Here is a 23,452-nt window from a genome sequence, read left to right as displayed (position 1 = left end):
ATGTACGGAGATAAAAGAAGATTCCCAGCCAAGAAAATTCTTTTCTGTAGCAACATGAGGTGAAATTGAAGGCTTGGTCGGCCGAATTTCGAAAATTAATGGTGGCATCATCGGATCACAAAAAAAACGAATTTTCTGATTTTGAAAAGAAAATTCGTTCGAAATTCGACCGTGTATGGCCTGCATTAGAGGTGATGGCTGCATTATGTTTCTTTTTTTATTCAAGCTAAGAACATTTTCCTGCAAATACAGAAAATACAAGTTGATCTCGTCAGAAATGCAGTGTCGTTATTACTTTCACTAGACTGCATTAAAGAATATTCTTCCTTCCTTCCTAGCTATTATCTCTAAACTACCAATTGCAATGGCTCCATGTAATAGAGATGAAGAGATACGGATATGTTTGTAGTCCTAGAAGCCTAGGGTAAAAACCATGGCTCCCTCCATAGATACAGTGAAGGAGTGCTATAGCCCCCAAAGGACAGAAAGTGTGTTATTTGCAGGATTCCCATTTGAAAATAAAGCAAAAGAAGCTGGAAAAAATAAAATTAATGCAACCACCACAGCAAGGACTATTAAGTTGCAATATATTAAATTTTTGGGTTTAGACATAAACAAGGAGATACAATATTTCCAGATTTTGAGGGAAGATATGTCTCGCATCAAGGAAGAAGTTACCATTATCATAATCATACTTATGTATATATTTAGGTTATATTGAAATTTGACTGCCTGTGAAAAGAAGAGACAGTTAGGGTGCGGGGTACAGGAGAGGTGTAGTCTTTACTATACTAGTATCTTGGTTGTACCTGTTATGTCATAAAAGTTTATTTAATCCATAACTACAACTAGTGAATAGCTCAAACCACTGGTTAGTTCATCAAACTCATAAATTATAATGGGCAATGTCTAGCCTCATATACGCTTGTGTAAGTACCACCATTTATACAGCCAGATGCAAAACCAGGGCAGCACCATCTTTATTTATGTGAGTCACATCATTACTGTAGATCATTTGTTTCTCATTGTGAATGGTTGAGCCCATTACAAGCCCCCGGTTAAAGTTCTGTACATGGCAATGCAACTAGAAATGTTGTCTCACTATATTATCATTGAATTGTTTCCTTGGGCATAATGTAAATAATGGCTCATTTTATTTAATGATGTGAGTAATTGTATTCCTTCTATTATGTTTAAGGCATTGAATACAGTTCACTCATGCCTTGCCCTCAAATTTTTTATGAAGGGGCTCCAGAGAATTCTGCCATGAGCAATATAATTACATACATGAAATGCATCCTCACGTCTGTTGCTTTCACAAGCTTTTGCTTCTATAAATTACAAATACATTTCCAAATGTTACAATTTCTTGTAACATAAACAAGCCTAGGGAAATTGTGTACTTCGATCCCACCAAATGTGATTTCCTTAGTTTACAATGAATAAACTCTGCAAACAGATACTAGTTGGGCCTCATTGGAAAACTCAGTTGATTGACATTGCTTTACAGGCTTGCCGTGTAAGAATGCCACATACCAGTTGTTATTTTTTTCTTTGGAGATGCTGATTCGCACACATTTTATTATATATATATATATATATATATATATATATATATATATATATATATATATATATTTGATTTGCAATTGGAGCTCTATTAAATTCAATTCTGCTGACTGCAACTTCCACCTCTGTATTCAGAGCAGTGTCATAGAGAAGCATCAGGAAGCCGTATGTCCAGTTATGTGCCCCTCCCCTATACAACCCCCCCTTCTTGTCAGTGTCTGATGCCAGTGGTGCTTGCACTGATGAAGTATAGAAGGCTGAACGGCTCTGTTAGAAAAGGTCACCTGATGCGCTAAATAAGTAGGCAGTGTATACCTTATACACTCTTGAGAAACTATGCAACTTGCACCAGGAATGGCCATTTGCCGAAGTCTTATCATGGTATTTAGGTTTTGAAGTATACACTAAAACACAGGGGCTACTTCATAGCAGTAGCTTTATATGCCAGAAACAAGCAAGAGAGACAAACAGGGAGGGCAGTCCAAATTACAACAGAAGTCTATAAAGGGTGGTCCTGGTGTCCCAGAAGGGGGTCCTACTATGAAGATGTCCAAAGGTGTAGGCACTTGATCACTGGTACCATCTAAGAATAAAAGTGGAGAAAAAAAAGGAAGGAATACATTAGATGACTGGAAGAAGGGAGGGAGTTGAAAGCAAAAAGAGAGTTGGGAGGGATAGGAGTAGTAGCTCCCCCATGGGGCTTAAAGTTAACTATGACGGAAAAGGGGTGTTTACAAATAGCTGAGGGTATATGGGACCATGCAGAAGAGTGCGTAACAAAATCAGGATTCCCACACTGAGCAGAGTGTTCTCCAGTAGCAAGTAATGCATTCAAGCATTACCTTAATCTCTGCTAAATCAACTGGGTTTTTTTTAAGTACTGTTTGTTTTGCTGTGATAAAAAAAGGTGGCAAACTTTAGTTGAACAGCTGTAAGACCCAGGACTGCAAATATCACTGATATAATATATCAATATATATATCACTGATCCCAGCGCTCAATGGATAACTACCTAATAAAGCTGCTGTTATAATCATAAAACATATCTGTACACATATATATATAGTGATAATATTCCGACCGAAGTCGCAAACAAAGCCACTATATTAACAGCGCTACTAAATAAATCTAGTAATCCACTAAAAACATAATTACATAAACAGAAATTTCATAGAAATTAGAGGTAATAAGAAAAGTCCATAAAGTCCCAAAGATAGGTGATTCTTGGAGTGCAGAGTAGTGCTCCACAAAATTCCCAGAAACAAGAGGAAAGATCCTTTTAAACAGGTTCACCACACAGCAATCTTGTAAGAGGAACCTCGTGCTCTGTGTCGCCCCCTTCAGTCATGCACTTATCCCTCACAAGGGACCCAGGACTGGATGGTGCAAAAGCATAAGTCCAGAGTTGTTTGTCATAGAGATGTAAAACAGTGAGAACAAGGCAAAATATTGGCCAAAATATGACCAATTTGGGACAAGCCTGGGATTTGTCATTCTAGAACGGGAGGGCTTTTAATATTAATTTCTAGTACCATCGAAAGAAAAACTTTGTAAGCAGATTCAAGTATAGTGGCGTTGAAGGTGCATTTTGGTATGTTGGACCAGGTCTTACTCCAGTCCTCAAGAGTTATTGATCTTTAAGATATTGTTCCCAAAGGGGAGTGTCAAAGGGAAGTGTCACACATTATCTGGTATATGCACTGTTGAAGATGGGCAATGTATACATTTTTTACATGCAACTGGCATCAGAAAATGTCGCTGACCAGTCTTGTAATTGTTTTTAGCCTCTGAAGCATGTAGTACAGGGTTTTATATGTCATGAATGCCTCTGTCTGAGAGTCATGAATGACCCTGAAATTAGTTATGAGTTGCAACTACTAGCTGGTGAGCACTGAGATCCAAGACTTTACATGTGACTGGAACGTAGATTCTCTTGTGTCAACCTCTGAATTGCATAGACTGGTATCTGCAAACCAGTTAATTGTGGGTGTCACATGTTTTATGTATCTGATGCCAGCTCTGTATGCATTTATGAAGCCTTGAAGTCTAAAAAAACACTGTTAAAGAGTACATTTTCTAAAGTAGCAAAGATCATGTGATGCTCTAAATAAGTAGTCAATGTATAGACTTTACAGGCCTGTCATGCAGAAACAGTTTGAACCTGGACAGCATTTCTCTTTTTGGATAGTATAATTTGCATGAGGTTCATTTCTAACAACTAGGGCACAAAATGCATTAATAACGGCAAAATAGAGTTTTTTTCACGTAAGTTAATGCCTATCAACATCAGTGCATATCTAAGATTTTCCTTTCTGAATATTAAAGAATCTCACAGTGTGCATTAATATGTGGGTATGTGGTGAGTGCACTCTATTGCTCTACATGCAGAAGTCCTTCTGTACAATAGGTTATTATAAATATCTCCATTTTATAACTTTAGAAAGAGGGACACTTTGCAGCCTTGGTTAACACGGTGTTCTTTAAAGTGATTATACAGTAAAGGCAATTTTTGTTTTATGTCATACTTACCTGCTCTGTGCATTGGCTTTGCACAGAGCAGCCCCAATCCTCTTCTTCTGGAGTCCCCTGCCAGCACTCCTGGCTCCTCTGTCATGCCAGGTGCCCCCATAGCAGGCTGCTTGCCTTGAGGTCACTCATATTTGCTCACTCTTGATCCAGCTCTGTGTGTCTATTGACACACATAGCACGATTTCGGTCCCATCCCACTTTCTCCTCAGTGGGAACCAATGGCTCCAGCTTCCTTATCCAATGAGAATAGAGGGAACCGAGAGAGATGCTGCTCTTGTGCACGCTGGATCGAAATAGGGCTCAGGTAAATATTGGGGGGGGGGAGCTGGGAACATCTGCCTGGAGAAGGTTTTTCACCTTAATGTATAGAATGAATTAAGTTTAAAAACCTTGCACCTTTAGAACCACTTTAAATGACACCATTATGCCCTCCCATTTCTAAATAATCTGACCCTCATTTTGCATTTTGCTGTCGTCTGAATAATGCCTCTTATATATTCCCTCTCATGCCCCCCTATCATACCTGCCCTGTCTTAAATTGTTTTCTATAATGTTGTTTTTCTCTTGCATGTTAAAGCAGTTGTATACCCGCTGAAGTTTTTTTTTTACTCACCTGCAAAGGAAAAGGCATAATGAGCTACATGTTCTCTCAGCGTTTCTTCCGGGTATCGCGGCTCCGGCGCTGTGAGTGGCCGGAGCCACAATATTGTCACTCCCGTGTATGCGCGTGGGAGATTCCTTTCCAGCATGGTCCGGCGTCTGCCGGACTATAGCCGAGAATCCCCTTAGTCAGCGGCGCATTGCGTGGGGAATATCTTCTAAACCGTACAGGTTTAGGAGATATTTCTTTTACCTACAGGTAAGCCTTATTATAGGCTTTCCTGTAGGTAAAAGTCCCAAAAATGACTATACAACCACTTTACTCAAACCATAGCTCCGTAGAAACATGCTCTTGCTACCATGCACACTTTTTCTTTAATTATGGTCCTTCTGTCTTCTATTTTATGTGTCCTGATAATCTGTTATATGCCTTGAATCACACCCTTAGTTTGGCAACCCCCATGAGTTTTTTTTACTGGCAAACCATAGATATTTTACCAATGAATCACTTCTCTTTGTAAAAGAGGATTTTTCACGTTGGTGAATATGAACCTTCCACTCTTGTATGAACAATTGTTTAATATTTCTACTTTTACTTTTAAGACTTCCTATTACAGAGGCTACTGAGTAAACAGGAGATTCTCGCTGTATGTAATCTGATGGCGCTCGTCCCCCGCCCCCCTCCCCGTTCCCCCCTTCCCGTTCCCCCCCTAGTTGGCCCAAATTGCAGTATTGGTGTATAACACGCACACACTATTTGCAACCGATTTTCAGGTTGAAAAAGTGAGTGTTATACACCAATAAATACAGTAAATACTTCCTTTTTTATAACAGTTGGTCTGTAAGGTCATCCATCACAATAAACGTCCAATAGGAAGACACAGGAAGGGGCATGTCTAAGTGGACCTTTTACAGTAGAAGCTGAGATTTGCTTTTATCAGCTGCCTATAGCTTTAAATCTAGTCATTGTTTCAACCTGACACTGAAGCTCCATCGGAACTGCTGCAATATGACACTTTCAGACGTGCTTCGTTTTTAAAATCATTGTTGTTTTTTAAGTAAAAAATTGCTGCAGAATTAATTTGACTGTCCCATGAAAGATGAGTCGTCAATGTCCATTTTAGACAGGGCAGCTTTGCATTGAAACACTTTTAAAGAGGAAGTAAACCCTGATGGGTTTACTTCCTCTTTGATTCCCTGCAAAGGTAAAGCATAATGGACTACTATGTATCGCATAGTAATCCATTATGTGTCACTTACCTGACACAGGAGCCAGCGAAGTCACCGCTGTCCCCTTGTATACGGAGCTTCCATCTTCTCGGTGGGTCTCGCTGCTCTGGCGCTGTCATTCCACAAAGCCGCAATGACGTCACTCCCGCGCATGAGCACGGGAGCCGCCACTCGCGGCATATCGCCGTTGACAGGGGAGCACTCAGTGTGCCTGCGCGCCTCTGTCTACGGCGCATGTGCCGTAGACAGCGGTGCCTGTGTTTTGGCAAATATCTCCTAAACCGTGTAGGTTTAGGAGATATTTCTTGGACCTACAGGTAAACCTTAATCTAGGCTTACCTGTAGGTCAAAGTGGTTTGTAAGGGTTTACAACCACTTTAAAATCTGATTATTGATTGGCTGTTCAGGCAGCAAGCCATGGGAGGCATTTTTTTCTAAATATAGACTTCCTGGGGCCCATCACCATAGTATCTGATATACAGCATGTGACTTGTTTAAAATATAAATGTGCCCAGGTGAAAGATCACTCAAGGGAGCCTCCACTGATTTTAAATATAAGATTTAGTGCTTCTGTTTTAAGTGTCCAATAAATATAACATCCTTGGACTGAATGAAGTAGATCTGACATTTTATGTTCCTTGTTGAGTTGTGCTACCTTTATCTGATAACTGCTTTAAGTCTTGATAGATAAATGCTAATTTTACATAAGGATATGTTTCGCCATTTGAGAAAATTGGTTAGTGCATACGTTTTTGCAGCTTATTTCTGTCATTGTATATAAATTTTTACACAGCCATTTGGGAAGTTAACAAAATGTTATCTCCCTTGAAGGTATATTGCATAAAAGCGAAATGTCCTGTTTAATAAGTGTCTGACAGTAAAATTTAAATAATTGTTGCCTATATTCTTTCTGAAGCTTTTGCTGCACATTTTCTGGTGTGATTATGTGAGAAAGAAAGCTTATTATGCATATTATTCTGGACTATCCCAGGCTCCTCCTGATTCTTCAGCTTCTTCTGCCTGTCTCATAAGCTCCCGGGGATCCCATGAGATCTAAGGGCTCCTGCGTTGTTGTCATATGTAAGTGCAAAATAGCAGCCACTGTAATTAAAAGATGCTGCAGAGGTCAGAGTTGCTGCAAGTTAATGTCTCCGGGACAAAATAGTACTGAGCCTGATCTCTAGTGACACTGAAATGAATGCTGCTTCATTGCTGCTAATATTGGGTTGCTGGCAGAAATATTCAGGGTTTCTACAAAGAAGAAGTGGACCAGGAGTTTCTGATCCAGTCTGCAATCATTCATGCGCAGAATTTCTGCCTTGTCTCTGGCTTTTTAAACTGTTATATCACTGCCTGTCCTAAATTTTATGATGTGTGGAATTTTACAAATATATTGCATAGCCAAAAGCATGCGGACAACACCAAAATGATTGAAGTGTTATCAATGAAGGGCAAGGCCCTCTTGTGTTCCAGCATGACTATTCACCTGTTCATAGAGCCAGTTCCAAAGGACATGGTTTGATCAGTTTGGTATGAAGGAACTTGAGTGGCCTGAACCCAATTGAACAAGGAGTATTTGGAAAGTCAACTGCAAACTAGGTCTTCTCACAATCATCAGTACCTGATCTCACAAATGTTCTTTTTGTTGAATGGTCACAAATTCCCATGGTCGCACTGCAAAATTTTGTGCAAAGCTTTCCAAGAGAGCACAGACTGTTATTTCTGCAAACTAGGTGTCATGGTTATGCAATAGAGTTTGTCTGCTTACCTGTCTCCATGTGTTCATCTCTAGAGACCAGCCGACTCTCACCTGACTGCTTTTATAATCCCTCCTCTGGCATGGTTCCACCCTAGCTCCTATCAGAGAACTCTATATTAACCGGTGCACTGCAGGCCAACCCTGCTGATCAACCTTTGTGTGTTTGGCTTCCTGCTACCTGCCATGTGCTCTTCATTTGTTTCTGTTACCGACTTTGGCGTGTCCCTGACTATCCCTGTTTGCCTGTGATTCTGACCTTTTGACGTGTCCCTGACTATCCTTGTTTGCCTGTGATTCTAACCTTTTGGCGCATCCCTGACTATCCCTGTTTGCCTGTGACCCTGAACCTTTGGCGTGAACTCTGCTGTCCTTGTCTGCTTGTGGCCCCAACCTTGGCTTATTCCCTTACTATCCCTAGCCTCCTGTTGCCTTCTGTGGGTGTGAGCTGGGGGACCCTGGGGGTCGCGACCTAGAGCCAGTTGCAGCCCAGTCCATCCTCACCACTAGAGGCTCTGGTGAACACCTGCTGGCTCTTAGACTCTGGGCCCTAGGGAATTTTACGCTCTAACCCCAGTGGGATCCATCCTGGGGTCCAAGCGGCCCTGCCTTCCTTATCACCTTGACTCCTGTCCTCAGCAGTCAGCCATATGGTCCACTACCTTGCGGTGCACTCCTGATCCTTACGATGTGCATCTGTCACCTGGCCTGAAGGTGACCTGACACTAGGTCTGACCTGGGTGCAAGACATTGTTGTCCAACACATGCACACATACACACACACAATTGGCAATTTGCCACTCAGGTCTGAGAACTGGTGCATTGAGAGGTCACATGCTATCCCATACTTGGATGTCCTACTCTGTTATAAAGAGAGGGTTCCAACAGAATAGGGAGGAGGCAAGAGAACACAGATGGCTGAGTATACTTTGCATCTCTGCACCTCCTCCAGAGTTATCATGGGCCTCTTGGCTGCTTCTCTGTTTAATGCTCTCCTTACCCGGCCTGTCAGTTTAGGTGGACGCATTGGTAGGTTTTCAGTTGTGTTCAAAGCTTGGGATATGTTTTTATAACCTAACTCTGCTTTAAACTTCTCCACAACTTTATCCTGACCTGCCTGGTGTGTTCCTTTGCCTTCATAATGCTGTTTGTTCACTAAGGTTCTCTAAGAAACCTCTGAGGGCTTCACAGATCAACTGTATTTATACTGAGATTAAATTACACACAGGTGGACTCTATTTACTAATTAGATGACTTCTGACGGCAATTTGTTCCACTAGATTTGAGTTAGGGGTATCAAAGTAAAGGGGGCTGAATACAAATGCACGCCACACTTTTCACATATTTATTTGTAAAAAAAAAAAATTGAAAACCATTTATAATTTTACATCTACTTCACAATTACGGGGCACTATGTGTTGGTCTATCACAGGGATATGCAATTAGTGAACCTCCAGCGGTTGCAAAACTACAAGGCCCTTCATGCCTCTTTCTCTGGGTGTCATGCTTGTGGCTGTCATAGTCTCGCTATGCCTCATGGGATTTGTAGTTCTGCAACAGCTGGAGGTCTACTAATTGCATATCCCTGGTCTTATCACATAAAATCCCTATAAAATACATTTACGTTTTTGGTTGTAACATGACAAAAGGTTTCCATAATATTTGTGGTAGATATTATTAATGCTGCTACACGCCATATTAGTTGTCACTCGGCAGTACATTCCAAGGAACATTAAGCCTAAAAATGTATTTACATAGTGAGAAAGAGCTTCTAATAATATTCACAAGTGTGTCTCGTAAAGCAACTGTATGTATGGTAAGGCTAGGAATAATGAATTGTTGCAAGTACTGTTTAACGTTTTGCAGTCCCAAAAGAGTTTAGCTATGCCTCTGATGTTCATTTTATAATTTTTGTATTGTGGGTAAATATAATACACAATGAAAAGTTGGCCCAGACAAGGGGAACAACCTACAGTACCTGCTCAGTGCTTCTGTTTGTACTCCCATTATTACTGTTAATTTTGGTGCTTTATCCTCCACTTTGAATGCACATCGGGTTTGTTCCTGACTGTGGTCACATATTGGGTTGGTGGAGGGCCGGAGAGTGGTGTGTCAAACTGATGACATTGCCTTTCAGTGCTGGTGGTCAGTATCCTGATCATTATTTTTCTTCCTATATTATACCAGCTCTTCCAACAGGTTTTACTTCTATTGCCCATGCCAGAACTTATGCAAATTTCCTGGTTCAGCATAATTCAGAATTTATGGACCAAAATGTACACCTAAACTCATAATGCACTACATAGCCCTTGCCCCTGATCAGGTGGGTCTCTAAGAACAAATAATCTCAAGGAATGGACAAGACAGCCTCTACACTTTAAAATAATAGGTTTCCAATAACCATTAGTGTGAGTTAAAGCTTGATAGGGAAATCTGTGTAGGGACAGCGTAGGGAGAAATACAGTGCTATATACACTGTATGTTGATCTGCGGTATTTTACTCCACTCCAAAAGTTAGTTTTAGGGCTTTTTCTGCCCACTTTTATTGAAAACAAAGTAAAAGTTCACATTAGAATGGTTTACCTTGCAGGGGTTCTCACCATCAATGTGTTACCCAAACAGTACTCAGCCGTGGCTCTTTGCAGTATCTCTGCTTAGGCCTCCTGTCTTGGTCCTCCAGACCGTCAAACACACAGTCCCAGTGCTCATGCACTAATAGGCTGAGCCTTCCTCAGGTATGACTGTTTCTCCTGCAACTTCCTGCTGCTACATCATCACAGGCTTGGCCTTTCGCTGTCACTGCATAAACAGTATGGAGCAACGTGCTCCGCTCCCTTTCACCACCTTGGGAGGGTGGGGTCACTCACCTCTAATTCTGGCTCTAACATTAGTCCAGCAAACACTTGTATCATTAGTGTGCCTGTTTTCTGCAAAACCTGGCCCAAACTGCCAAAATAAACAGTGGCTCCGGCTCACCTCTCTACAAGTGCTATACGTTTGGTTGCAGTGTGGTGGGATACATAACCTTGTGTACCTCACCGTGTTCACAGTTTTATAGAGCCAACAGTTTTTCCTAAGAATCTTTTTTTCTGTATCAGCAGAAAGTGTGCTTGTTTGCTACCCTCTGTGCCACCTCTTTTAAGTCTTTTGTCTTTCATTAACTTTCTGCTATTTATAAATGTTTTTTATGCAACTCTTACTCAGGATTGACACATTTCCCCAATTGAATACAATTATGAAAATATGTCTTGGGGGGAAGCTGTGTAAACCTGGTGGTCAGTAAAATGATTTCAAACACTCTTCATTTAGTGATTAGTGGCAGTGTTGTTAGCTCCATCACCTGCATTGATGGTCAGTGGTAGTGCTGTTTCCATTAGTGCTTCCATCCCTCCCACCCTACATTGTTGGTCACTGGCAGCCCACTCAGTGTTTACTTACTAGATCATCCATTTCCTTGCCACTCTCTCTCTGATGACTATGAGCCAGGACTATACATCTACTGTCTTCATGGCCTAATTTCAGTGCCAAGTGCAGAAATGCAGGAGCCAGTGGTCTGCTTGGGCGTCGGGGCTTTAAGGTGTATGTATATGTGTTTGTGTGTGTGTGTGTATATATATATATATATATATATTATATGGCCTGCTGCACACAGGCCATATAATGAAGGGCTGTTGATGCAAACTCTGTCTCTTTTTCCTCCGATTTCATAAGGACAGAGCCTCGCTCTGTCACAATATATATATATATATATATATATATATATATATATATATATATATATATACAGGGCTCAAAATGTCAAGTCCTGAGCTACTAGCCAGGCCTCAAGGGTTATGTGCCAACAGTTGCCCCAGCCCTCCCCACCCCGCCCCTAATTCCGCCCCTAAACACGCCCTCATACATTTTCATGAAATTACACTTAAATGTTTTATGCAGAATTAAGTTATAAATATTAACAACAACAACAACTTTATCCTTGCCCACAAATGCAGGCTGCCTGTGTCCACCAATGCAGCCTTGTGCCCACCAATGCAGCCTTGTGTCCACCAATGCAGCTGTGTTCCTACCATGCAGCCATGTGCCCACCAATGCAGCCTTGTGTCCACCAATGCAGTTATGTGCCCACCAATGCAGCTTTGTGTCCACCAATGCAGCCTTGTGCCCACCATGCAGCCGTATGCCCACCAATGCAGCTTTGTGTCCACCAATGCAGCCTTGTGTCCACCAATGCAGCCTTGTGCCCACCATGCAGCCTTTAGCCCACCATGCAGCCGTGTGCCCACCATATAGCTGTGTGTTCACCAATGCAGCCTTGTGTCCACCATGCAGCCATGTGCCCACCATTCATCCTTGTGCCCACCATTCAGCCTTCAGCTTTTATTTCAATTGCTGTGTTCCCGCCGCTCAACGTCATACACAGCCCCGCCCCCTGGCCAGGGAACTTTTATTGACAGATCACCCGTCACCAGGATTGGACGGGTGATCTGTTTATCAAAGTCCCAGGACCAGGAGAAAGGCTGTATCTGACAGCGAGAGGTGGGGAACACGGCAATTGAAATGAAAACTGTTATCGCTGTGTTCCCTGCGCTGCACTCTGATCACCTGGGCATCTCTCTCTCTTTTGCCCTCCGCGATTGCTGGGAGAAGAACACCCATTCCACCCAGGCTGCCGGCGGTGCTCGCCCCCCACTACCAGGCGGCTATATAACTCACCAGCCCTCAAAATCCACTCACAAAATGCGAGCAGGAGAGTGGATTTCTTGAGGGCTGTATATATATATATATATATATATATATATATATATATATATATATGAACATAGAATGGGGGGAGGGACTTTTTCATCTAGCTTCAAGGACAACAAAAAAAGAAAAAGAAAATAATACTTTAGGTTACATTAAAGCAATAAGTGGTGTTCAGAACAAAAAGGCACATACCCCCACTATGCTTGTATGACAATCATACAAGCATAGTGGGGGTAGGGCTGCACAAACTTGAGGTGGGGCACATGTGCCTTTTTGTTCTTAACACCACTTATTGCTTTAATTTTCTATGTTGTCCTTGAAGCCACATGAAAAAGTCCCTCTCCCCAATTCTATGTTCATTTTCTTTATTGGTACAGATGTACAGCCCTTTGGCAGTGCCTAATTTCCTATGCCTATTTTTTTTGATAATATTTTGTTTATTAGAACCACAAAATGAACAAATTGATTATCAAGATTCGCTCCCTGCAGACTTGGGAATGTTTTCAAGGAAAAGTTTGGATTTTCCACATTTTGAGGACAATTAGTAAAACCAGCTAGAAATGAAACCCGGCAGATTTGCTCATCCTATATGTTTGTACAAAGGCAAGGACACATCCCCTAAAACTGACCATCTACCATAGGACAAGCCAGATACTTTTGAGCTGCAAGAATAAATTGAAATGTACTATTTGTACCATACAGAATTTTTAGTCTAAACAAAATATTTTCTTGTAACCTAGAATAGCCTTTGAAATAATTTACAAATTAGTCATGACCTATTATTACTGTTATTGCTTCAGTTACGGTCTGCTTATTTAGATCTTCCTTACTGTGTGTTTGTATTCCTTTTTTGTAATTTTTTTTCATTTTGTTTCTTTAACAGGGTTATTTAAAGCAATGCAGGAAGCGGAGAGACATGTTCAGTGATGAACAGTTGAAGGTTATCTTTGGAAACATTGAAGACATCTACCGGTTCCAGATGGGCTTTGTTAGAGACCTTGAGAAGCAGTACAATAACGAGGAGCCACATCTCAGTGAAATAGGACCATGTTTTCTAGAACACGTAGGTTTAAATGACCTGTTAGGATTTTTAGCATAGCTTGAATGCCTACAAATACAAGTCAAGTTGAAATGAACCAGTGAGGATAAAATAAGGAGGTTCATCTGTATATTCAGTTTAAAAACGCTTTTCTGTATAGCCTTCAAAATATAACTAATAAGTGCAGTTTGGTAAACATTTGCTCATATTCTAAGCCCGTCTTCAGCAATACTAACCCATGTAAAAACCCAAATTTTAGGGTAAATACCTGCTCTCTGCTGTGCAGTCTGTACTCTATCCCACTGAGACTCTTGAGGACACAGTTGAGTGCTTGCATTGAGATAATGACGGAGAACTGCAGTGGAGAATAACGAGGTGCAGACTGGGGCTAAGATTATTCTCTGTGGTAGTTCCCCAGCATCCCAGTAGCACCTGTCTGTCCCCATTAGAGAATTATTATTTTTTATTATACTCTGCATTGCTTTATGCAGTGCACAATTTAATTAAAGACCAACTCCAGCCAAAACCCAGGAAAGGTAAATTCTTTTGTTATGTTTTTATTGCTACTTGTGAGTTCATTTAGGAGAAGGAGATTTAAGTTCACTTCTTGCGATGTGATAGCAGGACAAATAATAGGGTAGTGGTTGTTACTTGTACAGGAAAGTACCAGCAGTAATACTAATCAGATAAAAGTTCTAACCCTTTCCTATTTTATAGAAAAAAAAAGATCTTTTGCTGCAGTCTGTATCCTGATTAGACAATTTTGTCACCACTTCCTGTCCCATTGTTTGGACTTGCTTCTTTTTGTGCACCCTAGAGAACATCTACAAACCATTTGTTCTGTATCCTGGGAATCTGATGCTGATAGTTTTTGGTAGAAGGCTCTCTGTGTTAAGTACAAGTGAAATTTGCATTCCTAACATATAACTTTCCCTTACCTGAGCATTAACATCTAACCTAAAATGAATCATTAACACTTACTGGCCCCCTAACTCTACACTACAAACCCTAATATCACCCTTAACACTTAACCCCAAAAAATCCTAACTCTGCACCTATCCTGTTTAAATTTAAACCACCCTCCCTGGTTTAACCATTAAACCAGTGAGATCCTTATCCTAACCATAACCTAATCCATACTTTAAGCTTTAATAACTAACCTTTTTCGTTGCTACGTACTCATCCTATACCAATAGCCTCTGCTTCAGTAGAATGCAAGTCTCACTCTGGAAACATGCCACTCTGAGGTTTTAGTACCAGGATAACCTGCTTTGAGATCCTAGAAAAAGGAGGAAAAACTGAATATCTCTTAGCCCTTGTACACACGATCGGAGATTACGACAACCAAATCCGTCGGATTTTGTCCGTCGGATTTTGTCTGACGGATTTTGTCCGAAACTGTTGCATACACACGGTCGGACGAAGTTGTCGGGAAATCCGATCGTACATAACGTGATGACGTTATTTCGTTACGACGGGACTATGTTCAGGCTAGTAGCCAATAGCTTTGATGTAGGAATTTGATCTGAGCATGCGTGGCACTTTGTCCGATCGGAATTCTCTACACATGATCGGAGTATGTCCGATCGGAGCATTTTGTTGGAAAATATTTCCGGCAAGTTGTAAAATTTGATACGACGGATATTCCGACGGAAACAGTCCGATGCATACCACACACAGTCGGAATATCCGACAAAACGCTCCGATCGGACACATTCCGACGGAATCTCCGACCGTGTGTACAAGGGCTTACAGTGCTTCCTACATAGGTTACATCTTTCTCTCACTTTGACTGGTGCCCCTACTTATTTGGGGGTTCCTGCAACAAATATGGCTGTACATAACTAAATCAGCTAGGCACAAGCATGTGAATATATAGCGATGTATGTATTTTCTGGGGAATTGCAAATCACACAGTACAGTTGGTGCTCCATAGCAGAATTCAAAGATGCTGTACATAAACATATGCATGTTGGGCAGGAGCAGAACCTTTCATATTGCCAAAACTTTCCTTAGAACCAGTACCTTCAATACATTTGTTTTTAGCCAATCGCAGCGATTTTCAGCAATCATCTGAGGCTGTGGGTAGAAAAAAGCACTGAGGGTACATTACTTCAGGTTTTTGGTCAGCACAATAGCATCTCCTGCTAGTGCTAACTGCCAGCAGAGAGTGTGGCAGAGCTGACAGCGATTCTGCTCAGTACGGAAGTGGACAACTTCTCCTATAGCTACCTATAATGTGAGCAGTATGAATTGGTTATCACCCAGCATACTAAGTATGTATGCCCAGGGATGACCGCTGCTGAAGACGTCTATGACGAAATGCGTACAACGGAACCACTCACACTATGTCCGGGAACTCGACCGAGTGGAACGCAGCTGGAACGCACGCCGCTCATCCACCGATCGGGTATTCCCAATATGATTAACCCTGCGGGTTTCTTTATTAACTTTGGAAGCTTTTTATATTCATTTGGAGATCTTCTATCGGCTAGTTAATGGTTTGATGATATATCTAGCTGGGTGGATTTTTGTGCAAATGTTTTTATGGATTTTAACTTCTAATAAATGGAAATGGTGTTTTGAATATACTACACTATGGGAGCCATCCTATCTTTCCTATGAGGATTAGAGCTGTACATGTTTGGGATATATAAAAAACGGGGCGCTTCATAAAGCCACAGTATCCTTGGAGCCGCACAGAGTGGAGCTTGAAATTGAGAAAGCCGGGCCATTTCAGCTACAAGGAGTGAAATTACACGCAGGCTACCCCTGCAGGGGTGTAAGGAGCCGGTGAGTAGGGACCCTTGAGGGGGAGCACTCAAGTCACCTGGAGATTCTACGAGCACAAAAGTCACTTATTATCAATTTTTGGACATCGTTTTATAATATATTTTTTTTTTACGAACATTATATTTAGATATATACATACATATATTTTTTCTTTTTTTGTGTCACACTTTAACCACTTACAGACCGGACCATTTTGCTGGTCAAAGACCAGACCACTTTTTGCGATTGGGCACTGCGTCGCTTTAACTGACAATTGCGCGGTCGTGCGACGTGGCTCCCAAACAAAATTGACGTCCTTTTTTCCCACAAATAGAGCTTTCTTTTGGTGGTATTTGATCACCCCTGCGGTTTTTATTTTTTGCGCTATAAACAAAAATAGAGCGACAATTTTGAAAAAACGCCTTATTTTTTACTTTTTGTTATAATAATTATCCCCCAAAAATATATAAAAAAACATTTTTTTCCCTCAGCTTAGGCCGATACGTATTCTTCTACATATTTTTGGTAAAAAAAATTGCAATAAGCGATTATTGATTGGTCTGCGCAAAAGTTATAGCGTTTACAAAATAGAAATAGTTTTATGGCATTTTTATTAATAATTTTTTATTATTATTTTTTTTACTAGTAATGGCGGCGATCAGCGATTTTTATTGTGACTGCGACATTGTGGCAGACACATCGGACATTTTTTACACATTTTTGGGACCATTGTCATTTATACAGTAATCACTGCTATATAAATACACTGATTCCTCTGTAAATGACACTGGCAGTGAAGGGGTTAACCAGTGGGTGGCAGTGTAGGGGTTAAGTGTTCCTAGGGGTGTGTTACTAACTGTGGGGGGATTGGGCTTTCATTTAGTGAACACTGATCTATGCTCCAATCACATGGAGCAGAGATCAGCGTCACTAGTTGCTAGGCAGAATGGAGAAATGCTGTTTACACGGCATTTCCTCCATTCAGCCGTCCCGTAAGACGATCGCGGGTATACCCGTGGCGATCGAGTCCGCGGCGCGCTGATGGCAGGGCGGCATTGAAGATTGGACGTACCTGTACGCCAATATGCCTGCCCGTGCCATTCTGCCGACGTACATCGGCGTGCGCTGGTCGGGAACCGGTTAAGTGTTCACCCATATCACTTTAGCACCTTGGAGGAGCACATATATACAGGCCATTGCATATTACCGGCAGTTAGTCTTGTGGTATATACTACCAATAGATAAAATTGGGGTATATACAGTGGAGCCTGTTTTTTTTTGGTGTGAGTTTTCCTGTGGGTTTTTTTTTTGTTTTTACTTATTATTTTTTCTGTTTTTGGTTTTTGATTTTTTTGTTTTTTTCTGGATATACTACAAACACATATATATATATACATATATATACATACATACATATATATATATATATATATATATATATATATATATATATATTCTTTTGCACAGTTTTGGTTAGGACAGTGGACACTTGGTGTGGATAAGAACTTATTAATAAAAGGTTCACACAGACCTTCTGGTGTTTTACCCTTAAGAGGGCTGTTTTGAGTAGAAATTGCATGATTTATATTTAACTGTAGCACTACTGTTATGCGCAATAACTGGGGAGTTGGGTGGCACTGACTTGGTTGGGGGGATCACCTCACACTCTTCACCACTCCCAATTGAGAGTACATATAGGTGTTTCCTATATTTAGATCCCTAGACAAACATACTTAGTATGCTGGGTGATAACCAATTCATACTGCTCACATTATAGGTAGCGCCACTGACCCCATATTCCACATTTTTTTCAATCACATCTGGAGCTCCTCTAGGGGAGCTTCATTTTGGGGAGGCAGCCACTGATACTACTAACCTAGGCATATTACAGCATTGTCACACATAGGCAAGAAGTCACCCGGAACTGCTGTTTGGCAGGGTCACCAGGTATAAAACTAGACAAAGAGAGAGATTTGAAGAATGGGCTCTTCAGCATGAGCCAAATGTATGTTTTTGATCAAACATGCATTTTAATGAAATATTACTTTCCTGGCTATTTAGGTTTACCAACTAGATTCCATAATTTCTGAGTCACTGTTTTTAAAAAATACACAGACCAGGAGAGTCCGAGTTAAGCTGGAAAGTCCTGATCTGCATACTTGCTATAAATCAGTGACTTGGCATGATCAGTGTTATTGGTATGGCAGCCAGGTAACTGTTGCAGAATGAGAAGTCAGCAATGGTTTCTTTATGATCTGTAGGCACTTTGATGAGGACGATAGAGATTTCCGGTGACCAGATGGTCACCAATCATCTATATGACCGTCGGAGGCCCGGCTCATGCTTTCCAGCCTGGAGGAGAGATATGGGGTCTTATTGACCCCACATCTCTCCATAAAGAGGACCTGTCACATAGATTCCTATTACAAGGGATGTTTAGAAATAAAAGTGATCAATTATTTTTTTTTAAATGTAAAAATAAACAAAAATTAAGTAAAAAAAAAAAAAAATTAAAACGCCCCTTTCCCCGGTAGCTCGTGCTCAGAAGCAAACACACACATAAGTCCCGCCCACATATGTAAACGCCGCTCAAACCACACATGTGAAGTATCGCCCAGGGTGTCTGATAAAAAAACATATATAATGTTTGGGGGTTCTGAGTAATTTTCTAGCAAAAAAAATGATGATTTTTACATGAAGGAGAGAAGTGGCAGAATAGGCCCGGGATTGAATAAAAGGTCAGCGATGGAAATTCATGGATTTCCATTAGGAAATGTTTACATTAAAATTCTGGTTGACAAGAATTGTATATTCTATGAAGCGTCTATGGAGTAAGTCAGACAAAAGGATTTTTGATGGGGATAATACTTTGTAAAATAAAATACAAACTTCATAAGAGATATAGTACAGATTGAAGCTACAATAACTCCTGAATTTGCCCTATAGGCTTATGGTGTGTGGTGATTATTAGCACTTTCATACTTTATGCAAAGGAGGTGGGGTGCATGGGTTTACCTTCCCTTCATGCACCACATCCTCAAATGAAAACAAGCACAACCTCTTACATAGCAGTAGATGCAACCATCAGCATGCACTAAAGGACTCTTTAACTCAATCCTTCTTCTATAAAATAACCATGAACCTTTTGCTTTCTAGAACTGCTTTTTAAGTGTCCCTACATCCATAGGGATACTGTGCATCATCCATTACAGCTCCCTCAGCCTTTACTCTTAGACCAAACATATTCATTTGTTGCCAGAAGCAGGTGTTAGGGAATAATGTTCCACTCACTAAGCTAGTTACAGTGTAACATGATGGATATGGTGTTTTCATGTATTCTGCATCTTGCATAGAGCTATTTCTTATATAATCAAGCAAGCTTTGCTCCAGCACTACTTTAATTAAACAATCATTTTTATAGCGAAGGATGAATTCACACTGAAGATTTCTGATCCACCTTTTACCAAACATATATAATTTATAACCCAGTATTAATCAGCAAGTTGGCTTTCTCTGCTGTGTTCTGAGTTCATTCAGTAGAGGCTCAGATGTGTGATATTTGGAACCACATGTGCTCAAGGCAAGTCAGAAACCTTTTCAAGCAGCTTGCAAAACCTTCTTAGCCCTTGTACACACGGTCGGACATTCAGACGGAAAATGTCCAGTCGGACCGTGTTGTCGGATAATCTGACCGTGTGTGAGCTCCATCGGACTGTTTCCGTCTGAATATCTGACCGACAAAGTTTTAGAGCTGGGCTATAAAAATTTTCCGACAATATGATCCGATCGGACTTTGTCCGATTGTGTGTAGAGAATTCCGATCGGACAAAGTGCCACGCATGCTCAGATCAAATTCCTAGACCAAAGCTATTGGCTACTAGCCTGAACGTAGTCCCGTCCTAACGAATTAACGTCATCACCTTACGTACGATCGGATTTTCCGACAACTTTGTCCGACCGTGTGTATGCAACACAAGTTTCGGACAAAATCCGACGGATTTTGTTGTCAGAATATCCGAACGTGTGTACAAGGGCTTTGGCCCCTTTCATACGGGGCTGTCCGCATTGAGCCCATAAATAGCTCCATTGATCCCCACTGAGCCGGCAGATGACAAGTCCGCCTCTGCACTCTGTGCAGGGACGGACCTGTCCGAGCCACGCTCTCCCTTATCCGATCTGATCCACCAGACGGATGAAAAATAGGGTTTGCATCCGTCTATTTTTAGCGGAGAGCATTGTATCGGGGCTGATCGGATGTCAGCGGACATGTCTCCGCTGACATCTGACGCTACATAGAGGTACATGGTGCTCCTGTTCAGATCCACCTGAAAAACTGACAGGCGGATCTGAACAGTCCGCAGGTGTGAAAAGGGCCTTAACCACTTCAATACCAGGCACTTTTACCCCCTTCCTGCCCAGGCCAATTTTCAGTTTTCAGCACTGTCGCACTTTGGATGACAATTGTGCGGATGTGCAACACTGTACCCATATGAAATTTCTATAATTTTTTTACACAAATATACATTTCTTTTGGTGGTATTTAATCACCATTGGGATTTTTATTGTTTTGCTAAATAAACAAAAAAAGGCCAACAATTTTGAAAAAAATGCACCTTTCTTTGTTTCTGTTATGCAATTTTGCAAACAAATAATCTTTCTTAATAAATTTAGGCCAAATTGCATTCTGCTACATTTCATAGGTTAAAATACCCCAATATTATTTGGTCTGTAGGAAAGTTATAGAGTCCAAAAACTATGGTATATATATATATAGAGTTGTGCTCATAAGTTTACATACCCTGGCAGAATTTTATGATTTCTTGGCCATTTTTCAGAGAATATGAATGATAACACAAAAACCGATCTGGGGGTGTCATTACCTTTGTAATATATATATATAAACTATTATGCTACAATCAATCATGGCTATCAATTGGATTTCAGCTGTCATTATTATAGAGTAGGTTAGAAAAAAAATTACAATTGGATACCATGGGTGGTACAAGCAATTTGTATGCTTGAGTGAGATCCATTGTATCTGTTGGTTACACAAGCTTAAAGTAAATCTAGCAGATATATCAGTGTCCAATCTAATGCAAGTACCTTTGATAATCCAATGATTTTTCATGATTTCAATGACAAACTATTCAAATAGTAGTCAAATAAACCCTTCACAAGGGTTAATTGAATATATTTAGGTGGTTGAAATAAAAAATATAGAGACAACGATAATTAGGAGCAGAGTGCTTTGTATCTACTGGTGGGTTATGTTGGATGATCTGCCTTTATATAATGTGCATCTGAAATTTAGGGGCTTTTTCGAAGTGTGCAACAGTTGATTACAGGACCAACAAAGGTTCTTTATACCTGCACTTTGCAAGTGTTACTTGGAAACTTTGATGTGTCTGACAGGTTCACTTTAGGGCACACAACCAATTTTTTGTAGATCACACTACTAAAATCACTAGTAATGAAATGCTAATAGTACTCATTGATCATTGATTACTGCTCATTTGGAATAAAGTGAGTGAGGCACACAAGTAGCATAGGATAGTGATGAATCGCTAATCATCACACAATCTACCAATGTGTGTGAGTAATCCCTGCTGCAAGCTACTAGTTGTGTTTGTGTGCTTAACCCAGTAGGGACCCATGTGTTCCAAATATGTAGTTGAAAAAACTATAGGGGCAAATGAGATATCAGCAGAAACACTTGGTGGCATAGCAGTGGATAACTCAATATAATATTTTATAGAGGGGGTGCCATCATCCTCAATGAATATAGATATTAGAAAAGGATGTATAGGGACTTTAAGGACTTTAAAGGCACCAAGTATATGGTCAAATATATAGAAGGTGATTTTTATATAAATTTATTCAAAAGTTGACAAAACATACATAATCAAAGAGTTAAAAACTTTACACAGTTTTTTGCATCTACATACATGGGTCTACATCAGCATTTACATCACAATTGAATATAGTGCAATCCTAAATATGTAGTTATCAACCACTAATACTAGCGATTAAAGAGGAAGTAAACTCTCCCACTCTGATGCATCTTTTCATATTAGTCCATTATAATAAGTAATTATCAGACTATAGCCACTGTAATCCAGCCCAAATCGCATATTACTTACTGTTTAAAGAAACTTTAAAAAACTTGTTTCCAGGGGTTAGGCAGCTCCATCTTAAGTATTGTTTTCTGAGTCCACAGTGGAGTGTATTTCCGCCCTTACATTGAGCACTTCCTGTACTTTTAACCAAGCCTCCTTCTCAAGCCTGCTTCCCTGTTCATAGCTGACTTGTTTATTTCATAGTATTTACTTGTGCTGATTACCTAGTGTTTGCCTGTATGAGTCCTATCAGCTTCAGCTGATAAGGCTGCAGTACTGCTGTCCCATTCCCTGCTTTACACTGTATGTGAGGTCACATGGTGTGTAGAAGGAAGCTCTGAGTGATTAGCAGCCTGCTGGGAGTTCAGTGTTGTGCCGTAGGAAGTCCTGATAGCAGATAGATAAGGCATAGAGAGTGTGCCGTAAATCGGGGGAGATCTGGGCATGCTCAGTGACATCATTCTAAAGAACAAAAAAGGATTACAACAATACTAAGCAAGTAAGGAGATATCTACAAGAAGTGTTCATTAGGGTTTTTTATGCTGATTCACATGGGACAAAGTTGTAGGGGAGGGTTTTACAACCAAGCAGCAGCAGTTTTAGTGGCATGGTCTTGCTTCTACAAATTGCTGTGTGCTCCTAGCCTAAAATGTCTAAACACCCACGTGCTGTGTAATAAATGCACAACGGGAACTCTTTCTTGGTAAGGTTGTTTATCGGTAGATGTGGGATGCTTGATTGTTTTCAGTGGAACCATTTGAATTTAGTAGCTGTATTAGCTGTCATTATGATGAAACAGAAATTTCAAATGCTGGAAATTTGTCGAGGAGCAATGAACCTGGTAGAAAAGGGGTTAAAGATCCACACAGGTTTTGCTGCTGCTGGAAATGGCTTTGAGTCTGCTTTCTTGACACTGCCTAAATGACAGCAGCTGAGCAGTAAAATGCGCCGGTCCATCGTGCAGAATGAACATTACACTTCAGTTGACTAAATGCCCGAGGGTTTCAGCCTAGTTTAATGTGCCGTTACATAAGCCACACAGGTCTGGCCTTCATCATCTGTGAATATGTCAGGGAATGTCAAGAAAATTATTAT

The 23,452-nt window shown here is 40.7% G+C and overlaps 1 protein-coding gene across 3 annotated transcripts in view; it reads left to right on the top strand.

The window, feature by feature from the left end:
- Nucleotides 1-23,452, top strand: part of ARHGEF9 (Cdc42 guanine nucleotide exchange factor 9) — a 659,595-nt gene that overhangs the window by 528,294 nt on the left and 107,849 nt on the right. For all 3 annotated transcript variants that reach the window (XM_077475005.1, XM_077475175.1, XM_077475090.1), the window contains one exon: nt 13,314-13,493. In XM_077475005.1, coding sequence (XP_077331131.1) covers nt 13,314-13,493 — 180 coding nt within the window. The remainder of the gene's footprint in view (nt 1-13,313; nt 13,494-23,452) is intronic.

The sequence above is a fragment of the Lithobates pipiens genome, unplaced genomic scaffold (assembly GCF_037356315.1).
Source record: "Lithobates pipiens isolate NorthernLeopardFrog02 unplaced genomic scaffold, aLitPip1_a1.2 Scaffold_1, whole genome shotgun sequence".
NCBI classification, from domain to species: domain Eukaryota; kingdom Metazoa; phylum Chordata; class Amphibia; order Anura; family Ranidae; genus Lithobates; species Lithobates pipiens.
Note: the sequence above shows the minus strand (reverse complement) of the source record. Positions and strands in the feature narration are given on the sequence as shown.